The sequence below is a fragment of the Nycticebus coucang genome, chromosome 4 (assembly GCF_027406575.1).
Source record: "Nycticebus coucang isolate mNycCou1 chromosome 4, mNycCou1.pri, whole genome shotgun sequence".
Taxonomy (NCBI): Eukaryota; Metazoa; Chordata; class Mammalia; order Primates; family Lorisidae; genus Nycticebus; species Nycticebus coucang.
The window spans coordinates 116110596-116124485 of NC_069783.1; the positions used below are offsets into that span (position 1 = coordinate 116110596).

At 46.1% G+C, this 13890-nt stretch overlaps 2 protein-coding genes and 1 pseudogene across 6 annotated transcripts in view; 2 read left to right on the plus strand and 1 right to left on the minus strand.

Annotated features, from left to right (window-relative positions):
- Positions 1-6571: 6571 nt before the first annotated feature.
- Positions 6572-7272, minus strand: LOC128584993 (putative uncharacterized protein encoded by MAPKAPK5-AS1). Its single transcript, XM_053590271.1, has one exon. It carries the CDS (start codon positions 7268-7270, stop codon positions 6857-6859), a length of 414 nt encoding a protein of 137 aa, XP_053446246.1. The 5' UTR covers positions 7271-7272; the 3' UTR covers positions 6572-6856.
- The window catches only part of MAPKAPK5 (MAPK activated protein kinase 5), a 79752-nt gene continuing 73004 nt past the window's right edge, over positions 7143-13890 (plus strand). For all 5 annotated transcript variants that reach the window (XM_053590259.1, XM_053590260.1, XM_053590261.1 and 2 more), the window contains exon 1: positions 7143-7274. In XM_053590259.1, the coding sequence (XP_053446234.1) occupies positions 7239-7274 (36 nt within the window). In that variant the 5' untranslated portion in view covers positions 7143-7238. The remainder of the gene's footprint in view (positions 7275-13890) is intronic.
- On the plus strand, positions 11801-12931 carry LOC128584988 (growth hormone-inducible transmembrane protein-like; annotated as a pseudogene).

The following is a 13890-nucleotide window of genomic DNA, read 5'->3' on the forward strand; positions in this document are numbered from 1 at the left end:
TTAGTTCCATGTCCTCATTTTCTATTTGGTTCCATATGTCTATTCTCTATTTTTGTGCCAATAGCATGCTGTTTTCATCACTCTGGCCTTATAGTATAGCCTAATGTCTAGTAGGCTGATGCCCCAAGCTTTGCTTTTATAACTAAGAATTGCCTTGGCTATATGGGTTTTTTTCTGGTTCTACCTTACTGGGAGGAGTACTAGCCATCACCAGAGTTTGCTTAATTATTCTTTGTCTCCTCTCACTAGCAGTCAAGGCCACATACTGGATGGTTGAGATAGTTGTCAAAAAAAAAAAAAAAAAACCCGTAGGAGACATTTGAAAAGAAACACCTTGGTAATAAGGGAATGGGGAAGGGATTGGTCTCTCGTTAAAAAGCATGAGAGCAGGCGGCGCCTGTGGCTCAGTGAGTGGGGCGCCGGCCCCATATACCGAGGGTGGTGGGTTCAGGCCCAGCCCCAGCCAAACTGCAACCAAGTAAATAGCCGGGCGTTGTGGCAGGTGCCTGTAGTCCCAGCTACTTGGGAGGCTGAGGCAAGGGAATCGCTTAAGCCCAGGAGTTGGAGGTTGCTGTGAGCTGTGTGATGCCACGGCACTCTACCGAGGGCCATAAAGTGAAACTCTGTCTCTACAAAAAAAAAAAAAAAAAAAGCATGAGAGCATGTACATCATTGGTTGGCAGTCTCTACACCTGTGGTGTAAATAGCCATGGGAGAAGTTAGTCGGGGCTCCTACCAAGACTGACTGCTGCACCTTTGAGGCACTCTGGCACCTCTGACCTGAATGAGACAACTGGCTCCTCCTGAGGGGAACCTTACCTGACTGAGACAACAGGCTCCCTGGCACCTATGGGGAGCCATAACCCAAGCGGGCTCGTACAGCAGTCTGCGTCCTGGAAGTTTCATGGGCTGGGGCCAGCGACCTAGTGTCCTGGCTTGGACAAACCCCAAAACAACCGCATCACACAGGTTCTATATGGAACACTACTGGCTCCTACAGGAGAAAGCTCATAGTAAGACCCTCAAATTAAAATATACATGGAGTCTCAAAGTGGGGAATAAGAGAGGATAACTGGGATAAGTGAGGTCTAAGAGAAGAACAGAGGTCTTCTCAAGGAGGCCCTAAGGACACACTCACAAGACCCTCCCTGTAGTGACTCAACTCTTAAGAATTTATAGAAACTTAACTTCACGGGACTTGGAAACTAATGCTTGCTTCTGCTTCTGTAAAAGCCTGAGCCTGCTTCTCCAGCTTGATTCAAATTGACCAATGAGAAAGGTACCTATGGGCCAGAACTTTTGACTAGAGATAAAAAAGAGAAGACTGAGCCAGCTGGAGTGTGTGGCCATTTTAGACTCTAGTCTGCTGTCGCTCCACTGGCTGGAATAAAGTCTTCCACTTTTTGGGGGGGCAGGGGCGGAGACAGAGTCTTACTTTGTTGCCCTCAGGAGAGAACTGGAACTCCAAAGAATATCTGGAGCCACAAGAAGGAGTCTTCTCTGTAGCCTTCAGAGTGAACACCCTGATTTCAGATTTCTAACCTCAGGAACTGTGAGAGAATAAATGTCTGTTGTTTTAAAGCCACCCAGTTTGTGGTAAGTTGTTACAGCAGCCCTAGGAAACTAATAAGCAGCACACAAGTGAGTAGGCTTTCCTTAGAGCAAATCAGTAAAAGAGTGAAGAGGGGATGGGTGCCCGTAGCTCAGTGGCTAGGGCGCTAGCGACATGTTCCAGGGCTAGTGGGTTCAAACATGGCCCAGGCCTGCTAAACAAACAAATGAACAATTAACAACAACAACAACAACAAAAAAAAGCCAGGGCTCGGCACCTGTGGCTCAAGGGGCTAAGGCACCAGCCATATACACCTGAGGTGGCGGGTTCGAATCCAGCCCGGGCCCATCAAACAACAATGACAGCTGCAACCAAAAAATAGCCGGGCGTTGTGGTGGGCGCCCATAGTCCCAGCTACTTGGGAGGAGAAGGCAGGAGAATCACTTGAGCCCAGGAATTGAAGGTTGCTGTGAGCTGTGATGCCATGCACTCTACCCAGGGCAACAGTTTGAGGCTCTGTCTAAAAAAAAAGCCAAGTGTTTTGGCAGGCGCCCGAAGTTCCAGCTACTAGAGAGGCTGAACCAAGAGAATCACTTGAGCCCAAGAGTTTGAGGTTGTTGTGAGCTATGACACTACAGCACTCAGTACTGAGAGTGACAAAGTGAGACTCTGTCTCAATTAAAAAAAAAAAAAAAGAGTGATAGGGGCACTGAAGGTGGAAGCCAATCTTTCTGTAACCTAGTCTTTTTTTTCTTTTGAGATAGGGTCTCTGTCACCCAGGCTGGATTGCAGTGGCATAATCATAGCTCACTGCAGCCTCAAACTCTTGGCCTCAAGCAAACCTCCTGCCCTATCCTTCTAAAGTACTAAGATTACAGGTGGAAGCCACTGTGCCCAGCCTGTAACCTAATCTTGAACATGACATCCTATCAGTAGCAAACCACTAGATCCAGCCTACATGTCTATGTGTCGGTGTAGGAATTACATCAGATCATAAGTACAAGGAGGTGAGCATTATTGGAGGCTATATCTTAGAGGCTGCCAAGCATGGCCGCCTCACTAGCAAAAAATGTAGTAACTTCACTGGAGGAACCTTTGCTTCCTCAGAGGTTCCCCTTTTCATTTATTCATTCAATGAACAAATATTTATCAAATACCTATAATGGGCTGAGTGTTGGAGATACAAACAGTAAGACAGATAAGATTCTTTCCCTTTTTGAGATTTACAGTCTCATGGGGAGGACATTAAAGAATAAAGAAATAAATACATAAAGAAAAACTGTTAAGTACAGGGAAATTATGAGATTATGAAAGCATCTTATTTAGATTGGAAAAGGAAAGCAAAGATTAGGCATGTCTTTCTGAAAACAGAGCATTTGGGGGAGCAGCATATCGTTTTGTTGCCCAGGCTAGAGTACAATGGCATTGTCACAGCTCACCATAACCTCAAAATCTTGGGCTCAAACAATCTTCTTGCCTCAGCCTCCCAAGCAGCTGGGTCTACAGGCACAAGCCACTACAACTGGCCAATTTTTGAAAATTTTTGTAAGGGTTTCACCTGTTCAGGCTGGTCTTAAATTCCTGAGCCAAGCAATGTTCCTGCCTCAGCCTCCCAAAGTGCTAGGATTACAGGCATGAGCCACCATGCCCTCCTGAAAACACACTATTAATAATGAGGTTGGGCTCAAGCAGCTAAGGCACCAGCTACATACACCTGAGCTGGCAGGTTCAAATCCAGACAGGGCCCGCCAAACAACAAAGACAGCTGCAACCGAAAAAACAGCCAGGCATTGTGGCGGGTGGCTGTAATCCCAGCTACTTGGGAGGCGGAGGCAGAAGAATTGCTTGAGCCCAGAAATTGGAGGTTGCTTTGAGCTGTGATGCCACAGCACTCTACCCAGGGTGACAGCTTGAGGCTCTGTCTCAAAAAAAAAAAAAAAGAATGAGGTTGAAGGCTCAGCGCCCATAGCTCAGTGGCTAGGGCACCGGCTATAGCCACAGAGGCTGGTGGGTTTGAACTCGGCCCAGGCCTTCCAAACAACAATGACAACTACAACAACAACAAAATAGCTGGGCATCATAGCAGGCACTTGTAGTCCCAGCTACTTGGGAGGCTGAGGCAAGGCAATCCCCAAGAGTTGGAGGTTGCTATGATCTGTGATGCAACTGCACTCTATTGAAGGCGACATACTGAGACTGTCTCAAAAAAAAAAAAAATGAAGTTGAAGATGAATATAAATTAGGCTGCATGGGGAGGGGAGAGTAAGTCTCTTTCTAAAACATAGAGGGAAAGTAAGTAAAAATGCACCAATAAGTTGAGCATCTAGACTCCAGGTTGCCTCAGGGCAGAAACATTGTCTTTTTTTTCTCTCTGTTGTGTAGCACAATGGCTGGCATAGTTAGGAACTTGATAAATTCTTACTGAATGAATCAGTGAATAAATCCAAGGTACTTCTGTTTCCTAACGATTATGGATAACATCACTTGGAAATTTTCTCCCACAGTTCACTGCTAGATCATTTCTATTAGGTAGCATAGGCAAAGCTGTTATAACAAAAATGCTCAAATAAAGTAAAAGCTCAACACAATAGAAATTTATTTATTTCTGCTTATTTTAAGAGTCCTGAGTGGCTATTTAGGTCGATGAAGCACAATTATCCTCCACCTAGGAATCTTCCATCTTTTTTTGAGACAGTCTCACTATGTCATCTTCGGTAGAGTGCCATGGCATCACAACTCACAACAACCTCCAACTCTTGGGCTTAAGCGATTCTCTTGCCTCAGCTGGGACTATAGACGCCCACCACAATACCCAGCTATTTTTTTGTTATAGTTGTTACTGTTGTTTAGCAAGCCCAGGCCAGGTTGGAACCCACCAGCCTTGGTATATGCAGCCGGTGCCCTAACCACTGAGCTACAGGTGGGCGCTGAGCCAAGCAATATGATCTTTTAAAACATAAATTTAACCACATCACTCTTTAGTTTAAAACTTTTCTTTTATTTATTTATTATTATTATTATTATTTTTGAGACAGAGCCTCAAGCTGTTGCCCTGGATAGAGTGCCGTGACATCACAGCTCACACAACCTCCAACTCCTAGACTCAAGTGATCCTCCTGCCTCCACCTCCCAAGAAGCTGGGATTACAGGCACCCGCCGCAACGCCCGGCTACTTTTTGGTTGCAGCCGTCATTGTTGTTTGGCGGACCCGGGCTGGATTCGAACCCGCCAGCTCAGGTGTATGTGGCTGGCACCTTAGCCACTTGAGTCACAGGTGCTGAGCCAAGTTTAAAACTTTTCAATAGCTTAGAATAAAATTCAAAGTACTCACCATGACCTCCAAAGTCCATATATACGATGGAGACCCTGCACACCTCTCCAACCTCATCCTACTTTCTCTCCTCCAGCTACAAAGACCTTCCTGCTGATGCTCGGACATACTTATTTCCATCTTAAAACTTTTCCACTTGTTGTATTATCTGCCCAGAAATCTCCTCCTCGGATTTCCAATAGCCACCTACTTCTCATTGCTCAGGAGATCTAGCTTAAATGTTACTTCCTAAGAGACCTTCCCTGTGAGAGGTCAAAGACCAAAATAAAAGTCATTCTAAGATGTGAAATGAAAGGAAAATGGAATCCAAGTTCTGTGCGGGCAACATTGGCTTTTATTTCCACCCCAGTGAGGGAGAGCTGAGTTCCAGAAGGAAATCACCAAGTGAGTAATGGTGGATGGGGGTTTTAAAGGTCAGAAGGTTGGGGGTTGGTACATTCCTTTTCCTGGGTAGGACATCTATTGGAAAGGTGGGGGGTTAGCCCATTCACGTTTCCTAGGTGGGACATCTGATTTGGGTGGGACCTCTCTCTGTCCCTCCATTTTACTCTATCACCTTGATCATGTAGTAGAAAGCGGTTATCACAGTTATTTTCTCATCTCAGCATCCGGTTTATTTTCTTCTTAGCATCATACTCTGCATTTTTCCTGCTTATTCCCTGCTTTATTTTTCCCAGGGATGGAGGAACAGGTACCATGTCTTGTTCCTACTGTTTTCCCAATGTCTACTAACGCCTGACACATGGTGTAAATGAGTTAAAGAAAACCATCCGAGGTGATTAGCCAAAAGCTCAGTGAGGGATTGGCACCGTAGTGCAGTAGTTACAGCGCCAACCCATACACCGAGGCTGGCAGGTTTGAATCCGGCCCACGCCAGCTAAAACAACAATGACAACTGCAACAAAACAATAACCGGGCGTTTTGGTGGGCGCCTGTAGTCTCAGCTACTTGGGAGGTCGAGACAAGAGAATCTCTGAAGCCCAAGAGTTGAAGGTTGCTGTGAACTGTAATACCACGCACTCTACTGAGGGCGACAGGGTGAGACTGTCTCAAAAAAAAAAAAAAAAAAGAAGCGCAAACTTGGCATTCAATTCCGGCTTGACGGCTCAGCCGTGCGCAAGCGAATTCAGCACTTTGAGCCTGTGTTGCCTAATCTGTAAACATGGAATAAGTAGTTACTTACCTTACAACGCTAAAAGCCTATCTATAAAGATGAAAGGAAGTAATGGGGCGCCTGTAGTCCCAGCTACTCGGAAGGCTGAGGCAAGAGAATCACCTAAGCCCAGGAGTTGGAGGTTGCTGTGAGCTGTGACGCTACAGCACTCTACCCAGGGGAACAAATTGAAACTGTCTGAAAAAAAAAAAAAAGAAAGGAAGACAAGAGCTGAACACACACACACACACACACACACACACACACACACACACACACACACACACACACACACACACACACACACACACACACACACACACACACACACACACACACACACACACACACACTACCTCTCTCCCCCACCCCCAGCATAAAGAACTAAACTCCAAAGCACGAACAGCCACACCAGTCCAGCGGTGACAACCAATGGCCCTGCCCTGTCGGGCCACGCCCCATACGTCATTAGCGCAGCGCCGGGGCAGCGGAAGGCCCGAGGGCCTGTCCTGCGAGCAGCGCGCGTTGGGGAGGCCCAGGCAGGCGCCTGCAAGTAGGATGCGCAGCTCCGGGGCGGCTCAGAAACCCCTGCGGAAGGCCGCGAGGGGCGCGTGGCGCTGTGGGGTCACGGAGCCGGGCAGTGGTAGGGGCGGCTCGGAGCTGTGGCCTGGTAAAGCGCGGGCAGGCGGGCGGCCGGCGGGGCTGCCCGGCGCTGGTGTCCCGGCGATGTGTGGCGCTGAAGCGGCGGCGGGAGCGGCGGCAGGCTCGGCTTCTGCTTCGCGGCGGTGTCGGCGGCGGAGGCGGAGGCGCAGGCTTCTCCTTAGGACCTGGCGAGCCCGGGCCTAAGCGGCCGCCCTGCGAAACCACTCCACAGCGCCCCTAGCCGGGGCCCTCCCCGCCTCGCCCTGCCCCGGGAGCCTTCCTCCCCGGCAGGGGATGAGGCTGAGAGGCGGCAGTGCGGGGCGCAACACAAAGGCCTGTCCTCAGAGACCGCCGCTGCCGCTGCTGCCGCCTGCCTAGAGCCGCCCACCGAAGCTGGGCCGGCGCCGGGGCCCTCATCCCCGCTGGTCCCCAGGGGAGGCTGCTGCCTGCCTCCTCGAGAGCCAGGCGCCCCAGGTCCGAGCCTTTTGCTCCCTCGGCCACGGGGAGACCAGGCAGCTGCGCATCCTCTGCCGCTCCTGCCTGTGGGGGCCCCGCGGAGCATGTCCGAGGAGAGCGACATGGAGAAAGCCATCAAGGTAAGGGAGAGAGAGGTTCCTCCCTTTCCTGCGTATCCTGTGGCATTTCTCTTCGCCGTAGCTTCAGAAAGCAAGGCTAGTATAGATGAGAGGTTCCAGCTACTCCTGGGTTTCGACCTCCGGAGGATTCCGAGAACCGTGTTTTACAGCCCTGAGGCGAAGGGTGTGTATGTGTCCTTGATTCTCTCCCACTTGCCTCGTTAATGTAATTTGTGCTCAGCTGGAACGAAGGTTAGTGGTGTGGAGATACTTGGTATGAGCGGGACGAAGGGGACCCCCAAGTGCCGCCAGCATTTGCTTCCGGAGTTGTCTGCTGTAACAGCCCTTGGAGGGTTGGATTTTACCTGTCCCTCCCAGTTTGTTTGCAGTCAGCCTTCTGGAGATCTGCAGTTTCAGAAGAATGTGCCTTACAACTTGCTCTTTCCAGTGCCTGTTATATTCTTGGCCTGTCCTTTGGCGAATAGGTTGTTACAACTTTTCTGTGTGTTTTCCTCCCTGTTTTTGTTTTTGTTTTTTTTTTCATTCCTCTTCTAGGGAGCATTCACTTGGGAATAGCTAAGACTTATTGCTCTATTAACCAGAAGAAAAGCAAATCTGTGTGTTTGAAAATGACCCGAATAAAATGTTTTCTAAAATTTGCTTTTTACTTAACAACAACAACAAAAGGAACGTTTTCCCCACTTAGAGTCAGTTATTTGTCATGTCAGCTATAGTTTAGGTGTTATGAAAATGGAACCGTGAAGGTTAAAGTTTGATTTATTATTACTGAATGTTTAGTCAATCTAATTTTAAAATTTCATTTTTCTTTGAGAGACAAGCATCTATTGGCATCTGTAGGTTATTTTCCCCTTCAAGACACAGTCTCTATTACCAATAACTAAGAATTTACACTTGTAACCATTTCTTGGATGGTATGTATAGTTTATAGAAATCAGTCATTCCAAAGAAAGTTAACCTTTTTAAGGAGGCAATGACATACGCATTAAGGAAGATCAAATTTTAAATCACAAAAATAAAAATTATAAAAGACTGCTTTTATATACCAAATTTTTTTTTTCTTTTTTTTGTAGAGATAGAGTCTCACTGTACCGCCCTCGAGTAGAGTGCCGTGGCGTCACACGGCTCACAGCAACCTCTTAACTCTTGGGCTTACGCGATTCTCTTGCCTCAGCCTCCCGAGCAGCTGGGACTACAGGCGTCCGCCACAACGCCCGGCTATTTTTTGGTTGCAGTTTGGCTGGGGCTGGGTTTGAACCCGCCACCCTCGGCATATGGGGCTGGCGCCCTACTCACTGAGCCACAGGCGCCGCCCTATATACCAAATTTTTTCTTTTGGTTTGTGTTTTATTGGTAAGAAGTCATGATTTGCTGCCTGAAGTTGGTAATACATGTATAATTGGGTTGTTAATCAAAGCATATGTGACAGGTTTTAAATTCAGTAAGTATTGTCTGCTTTCTGCTAAGTGATGTCCTAGGCACAAGTGGTACACGCCAGACTCCTAGATGTCCCTGCACTCCCGGATCTTATATTCTAGATCTGTGTTTTTCTTTTCTTTTCTAATTTCTTTCTTTCTTTCTTTTTTTTTTTTTTTTTTTTTGAGACAGTCTCAAGCTGTTGCCCTGGGTAGAGTGCTGTGGTGTCACAGCTCACAGCAACCTCCAACTCTCCACCTATTTTTTTTGTTGTTGAAGTTGTCATTGTTGCTTTAGCTGGCCTGGGCCAGGTTTGAACCTACTAGCCTCGATGTATGTGGCCAGTGCCCTATCCACTGAGTACAGATGCTGCCTAGATCTGTGTTTTTCAACCTTTTTTTATCTCACAGCACACTTGAACTTCCTTAGCACACTTAAATTATGTAGATCAACAAAAAAAGTTAAAAGAGTACACTTACAGTTGTTGTTTTTTTTTTTAGAGACAGAGTCTCACTTTGTCGCCCTCAGTAAAGTGCCATGGCGTCACAGTTCACAGCAACCTTGGCCTTAGGCGATTCTCAGCCTCCCGAGTAGCTGGGACTACAGGCCCCTGCCACAAAGTCTGGCTATTTTTTTGTTGCAGTTTGCCTGGGGCCGCGTTCGAACCTACCACCCTTGGTATAGGGTGCCTGCGCCCTACTTACTTTTTGAACTTTTCAAAATAATTTAATTAATGAGCTTTAAAAAAAAAATCTTTTTTTTTTTCTCCAGTCTTTGGCCAGGGCTGGGTTTGAATCCCATGGGGCCGGTGCCCTACCCCTTTGAGCCACAGGCACCACCCGAGCTTTAAAAAATTTATAGCACACTGGTTGAATGAAAATCACTGTTGTAGATGGTCAAGTCAGTTAATAAGCTTTGCCAGCTGGTTATAATTACATAATATATAAAGGGTAAGGAATACTCTTTTTTTTTTTTTAGCCGTTTTTGGCCAGGGCTGATTTTGAACCCACCACCTCTGGCATATGGGGCCAGCGCCTACTCCTTTGAGCCACAGGCACCACCCTAAGGAATACTCTTTTAAGTAGATTAGTCAGGGAACATCTCTCTGAGGAGGAAATGAGGGAGCAAGCCACCCCTGTCTCAAGAATATAACAGGCAATGGGAGCAGCAAGTACAAAGGCCCTGAAGTAGAAGCAGGCCTAGTGTTATCTAGAATCAGCAAGGTGGCTAGAAGGCAGTGGGTCAATGTAGATGATGTTATAGAGAAGTACTGGGAAGCAGAGTTCTCAGGGCCTTGTATGCCATTGTCAGGACTTTGGCTTTGACCCTGATTGGAAGGACAGTTTCAAGAAGAAGAGGGACATACAAGTAGAGAGGCAGTGTTACTTAGTGCTGGTTATATTTAATAGTTTTTCTGGGACCTATCAGTTGAAATCCCAGCCTTTCCATTTATTACCTCTGTGTCCTTGAGTAAGTCACATCATTTCTGTCTTTTAGTTTGCTCATGCATAGAGAGGGGATAAAAGCATTTCCCAGCTCATCGGTTTTTTTGAGGATTAAATGAGCAAATATTTCTAAATGTGCTTGCAGTAATACCTAACAGTAAGAGGTGAATGAATGTTAGCTCATAGCACCGTAAGGGTGCTTTAGAAAGAATTGTGGTTTTCTTATTGACTCTTGCCCAACGTAATTTTCTCTTTTGGGGGGTTGGCGCAGAATCTCACTGTTTTGCCTAGATAGAGTGCAGTGGCATCATCATAACTCACAGCAACCTGAGCTCAAGGGATCCTCTTTGTCTCAGCCTACCAAGTAGCTATAACAACAGGCTCCTGCCAGGATGCCTTGTTAGTTTTTCTATTTTCAGTAGAGGCAGGGTCTCGCTCTTACTCAGGCTGGTCTTGCATTCCTGAGCTTAAGTGATCTACCCACCTCAGCCTCCCAGAGTGCTAGAATTATAAGCATGAGCTACCTACCACACCTGACCCTGAATTTTCTTAAATTGTTTTAGCTTTTGTTCATTCAGAGTACTTGACAGGTCACTGGTGAATCTTCTTACTAATTTGGGGCATGTCCAACCAATACAAATTGTTGGGGATGAAAATATTTGATGTGTGGCCGGGTGCAGTGGCTCATGCCTGTAATCCTAGCACTCTGGGAGGCCGAGGTGGGTGGATAGCTGGAGCTCACGAGTTTGAGACCAGCCTGAGCAAAAAGCGAGACCCTGTCTCTACCAAAGATAGAAAAATTGAGGCAAGAGGATCACTTGAGCCCAGGAGTTGGAGGTTGCTGTGAGCTATGATGCCATGGCACTGTACCCAGGGCAACAACTTGAGACTCTGTCTCAAAAAAAAAAAATATTTGATGCGATAACCAGTACTGACTAGGATGTACTCTTTTGGAAGCAAATCATCATAATATCAAGTAAAAGACTTTTGGTCTGTGGTATTGTATTGTGTTTATTGTTTTGCTTTTTTGAGGTGTTCATCAGAGGGTGAGCACTGAGGCCTGTGGAGTTCAGCTGGAAAACTGTTTTCCTGGCCTCCAACCAGGTCACTTGAACTTCTGCTGCCCATCAGAATGGACTGATGGGAATTTAAGATCTCATCCTGTTGCAGTAGTTCTTTCTTACATGGTTTTGCTGTCTGCAGTTTCAGTTACTAGTGGTTTTAGTTACCCAAGGTCAACTGTGCCCTTGTGAAAGTATTAAATTGAAAATAAGTAATTCACAAGTCTTAAATTATTGTACATGCTACCCACCTGTTAGTCATTTAGTATCTGTCTTGGTTCTGAGATTGAAAAAATAGTGTATATATAGGGTTTGGAACTATCTGAGGTATCAGGCATCCCCTGGGGATTTTGAAATGTATCCCCCATGGATAAGTGGGGACCACTGTATTCCTAAAAATATTAGGGTGCTGAAAGCACTTTCCCAGAGGTTGAGCAGTTTGCACAGTGTTGGAAAGGGCTGAGCTGTCTGAGCTATAAGAAGGGAGCAGGAGCCAGATCCCTTTCTCTACTAAAAATAAAAATCAGGGGCGCGCAGAAGTAGTAAGGAGCAGGCCAGGGGTGGGGGCGTGCGTCTTTCGCCCGCCCAGAAGGGGAACACTGTGGTGGAGGTGACTGGGGACTGAGCATTTCAGATCTGCTTGGTAAACCTGGTGTACCAGCATGTTGGCAGCAAGGCTTGTGTGTCTCCAGCACTGTCTTCCAGGGTTTTCCACCCAACTTTCACCAAGACCTCCCCTGTTGTGAAGAATTCCATCACAAAGAATCAGTGGCTCTTAACACCCAGCAGGGAATATGCCACCAAGACAAGAATTTGGGTCCAGCGTGGGAAAACTGGACAAGAACTCAAAGAGGCAGCATTGGAACCATCAGTGGAAAAAATATTTAAAATGATCAAATGGGAAGATTGTTTGTTGCTGGAGGGGCAGCTATTGGTCTTGGAGCATTATGCTACTATGGCTTGGGAATGTCTAATGAAATTGGAACTATTGAAACGGCCGTAATTTGGCCTCAGTATGTAAGGGATAGAATTCATTCTACCTGTATGTACTTAGCAGGAAGTATTGGTTTAACAGCTTTGTCTGCAGTGGCAATAAACAGAACTCCTGCTCTCATGAAGTTCATGATGAGAGGCTCTTGGGTGACAATTGGTGCAACCTTTGCTGCCATGATTGGAACTGGAATGCTAGTACGGTCAATATCATATGACCAAAGCCCAGGCCCAAAGCATCTTGCTTGGATGCTGCATTCTGGTGTGATGGGTGCAGCGGTGGCTTCTCTGACAATATTAGAGGGGCCTCTTCTCATCAGAGCCATGTGATATACAGCCGGCATTGTGGAAAAAATAAAAATAAAAATTAGGTGTTGTGGTGGGTGCCTGTAGCCACGCTAAGGCAGGAGGATCTGTTGAACCCACAAGTTTGAGGTTACTATGAGCTATGATGAGGCCATGAGAGTGGGGCAACAGAGTGACTTTTTCAAAATGAAAAAACAACAGCAAAAATAACTGGGTTGTATGTCTTATTGAGTTGTAAGAGTTCTTTATAAACTTTTTAATCAAAACCATTTATCAGATACATGACTGGAAAATATTTTCTCCAATTCTATGACTTATCTTTTTACTTTTAATGGTATCTTTTAAAGCATAAAAGGTTGGGCGGCTCCTGTGGCTCAGTGAGTAGGGCACTGGCCCCATATACTGAGGGTGACAGGGTTCAAACCTGGCCCCTGCCAAACTGCAACAAAAAATAGCCGGGCATTGTGGCGGACGCCTATAGTCAGCTACTCGGGAAGCTCAAGGAAGAGAATCACCTAAGTCCAGGAGTTGGAGGTTGCTGTGAACTGTAACGCTGTGGCACTCTACCGAGGGTGACAAAGTGAGACTCTGTCTCTAAAAAAAAAGTAAAAGGTCTTAATTTTGATGAAGTCCAGTTTAGCAATTGTTTTTCTTTTATGGATTGTGCTTATTAAAGCTAAGTAGTCTTTGCCTACTTCATGGTCACAAATTTTTTCTGTTTTCTTTTAGAAGTTTTATAGTTTAAGCTCTTTTATTTACGGCTAATACGTTTTGTGTTTAACCAAAGATCTAACGTTTTTTGTTAAATTTGTTTTTCCTTTTCTTTTCTAGACAGAGTCTCACTATGTCACCCTTGGTAGAGTGCTATGGAGTCTCAGCTCACAGCAACCTCAAACTCTTGGGCCTAAGTGATTCTCTTGCCCCGGTCTCCCAAGTAGCTGGGACTACAGGTGCCTGCCACAATGCCTGGCTATTTTTTGGTTGTAGTTGTCATTGTTGTTTGGGAGCCCCAAGCTGCTGGATTCAAACATGCCAGCTCTGGTGTATGTGGCTAGGGCCCTAGCTGCTGAGCTATGGGTGCTGAGCTATGGGTTTCTTTTTTTTTTTTAACATGAATATCTAGTTGTTTCACGACCATTTGTTGAAAAGGCTGCCTTTTGGCTATTGAATTACCTTGTTACCGTTGTTGAAAATCACTTGGTCATAAGTATGTAAGTTTATTTCCGGATTCTCTTTTCTGTTGCATTGATGAATATGACTATCCTTATGCCACTGGCTGGTCTTGAACTTTTGGCCTCAAGTGATCCTTCCACCTTGGGCTCCCAGAGTGCTACGATTTTAGGTATGAGCCACCTTGCCTGGCTTCTTCATGTTTAGTGTAATAATATAAACTTGGGACCC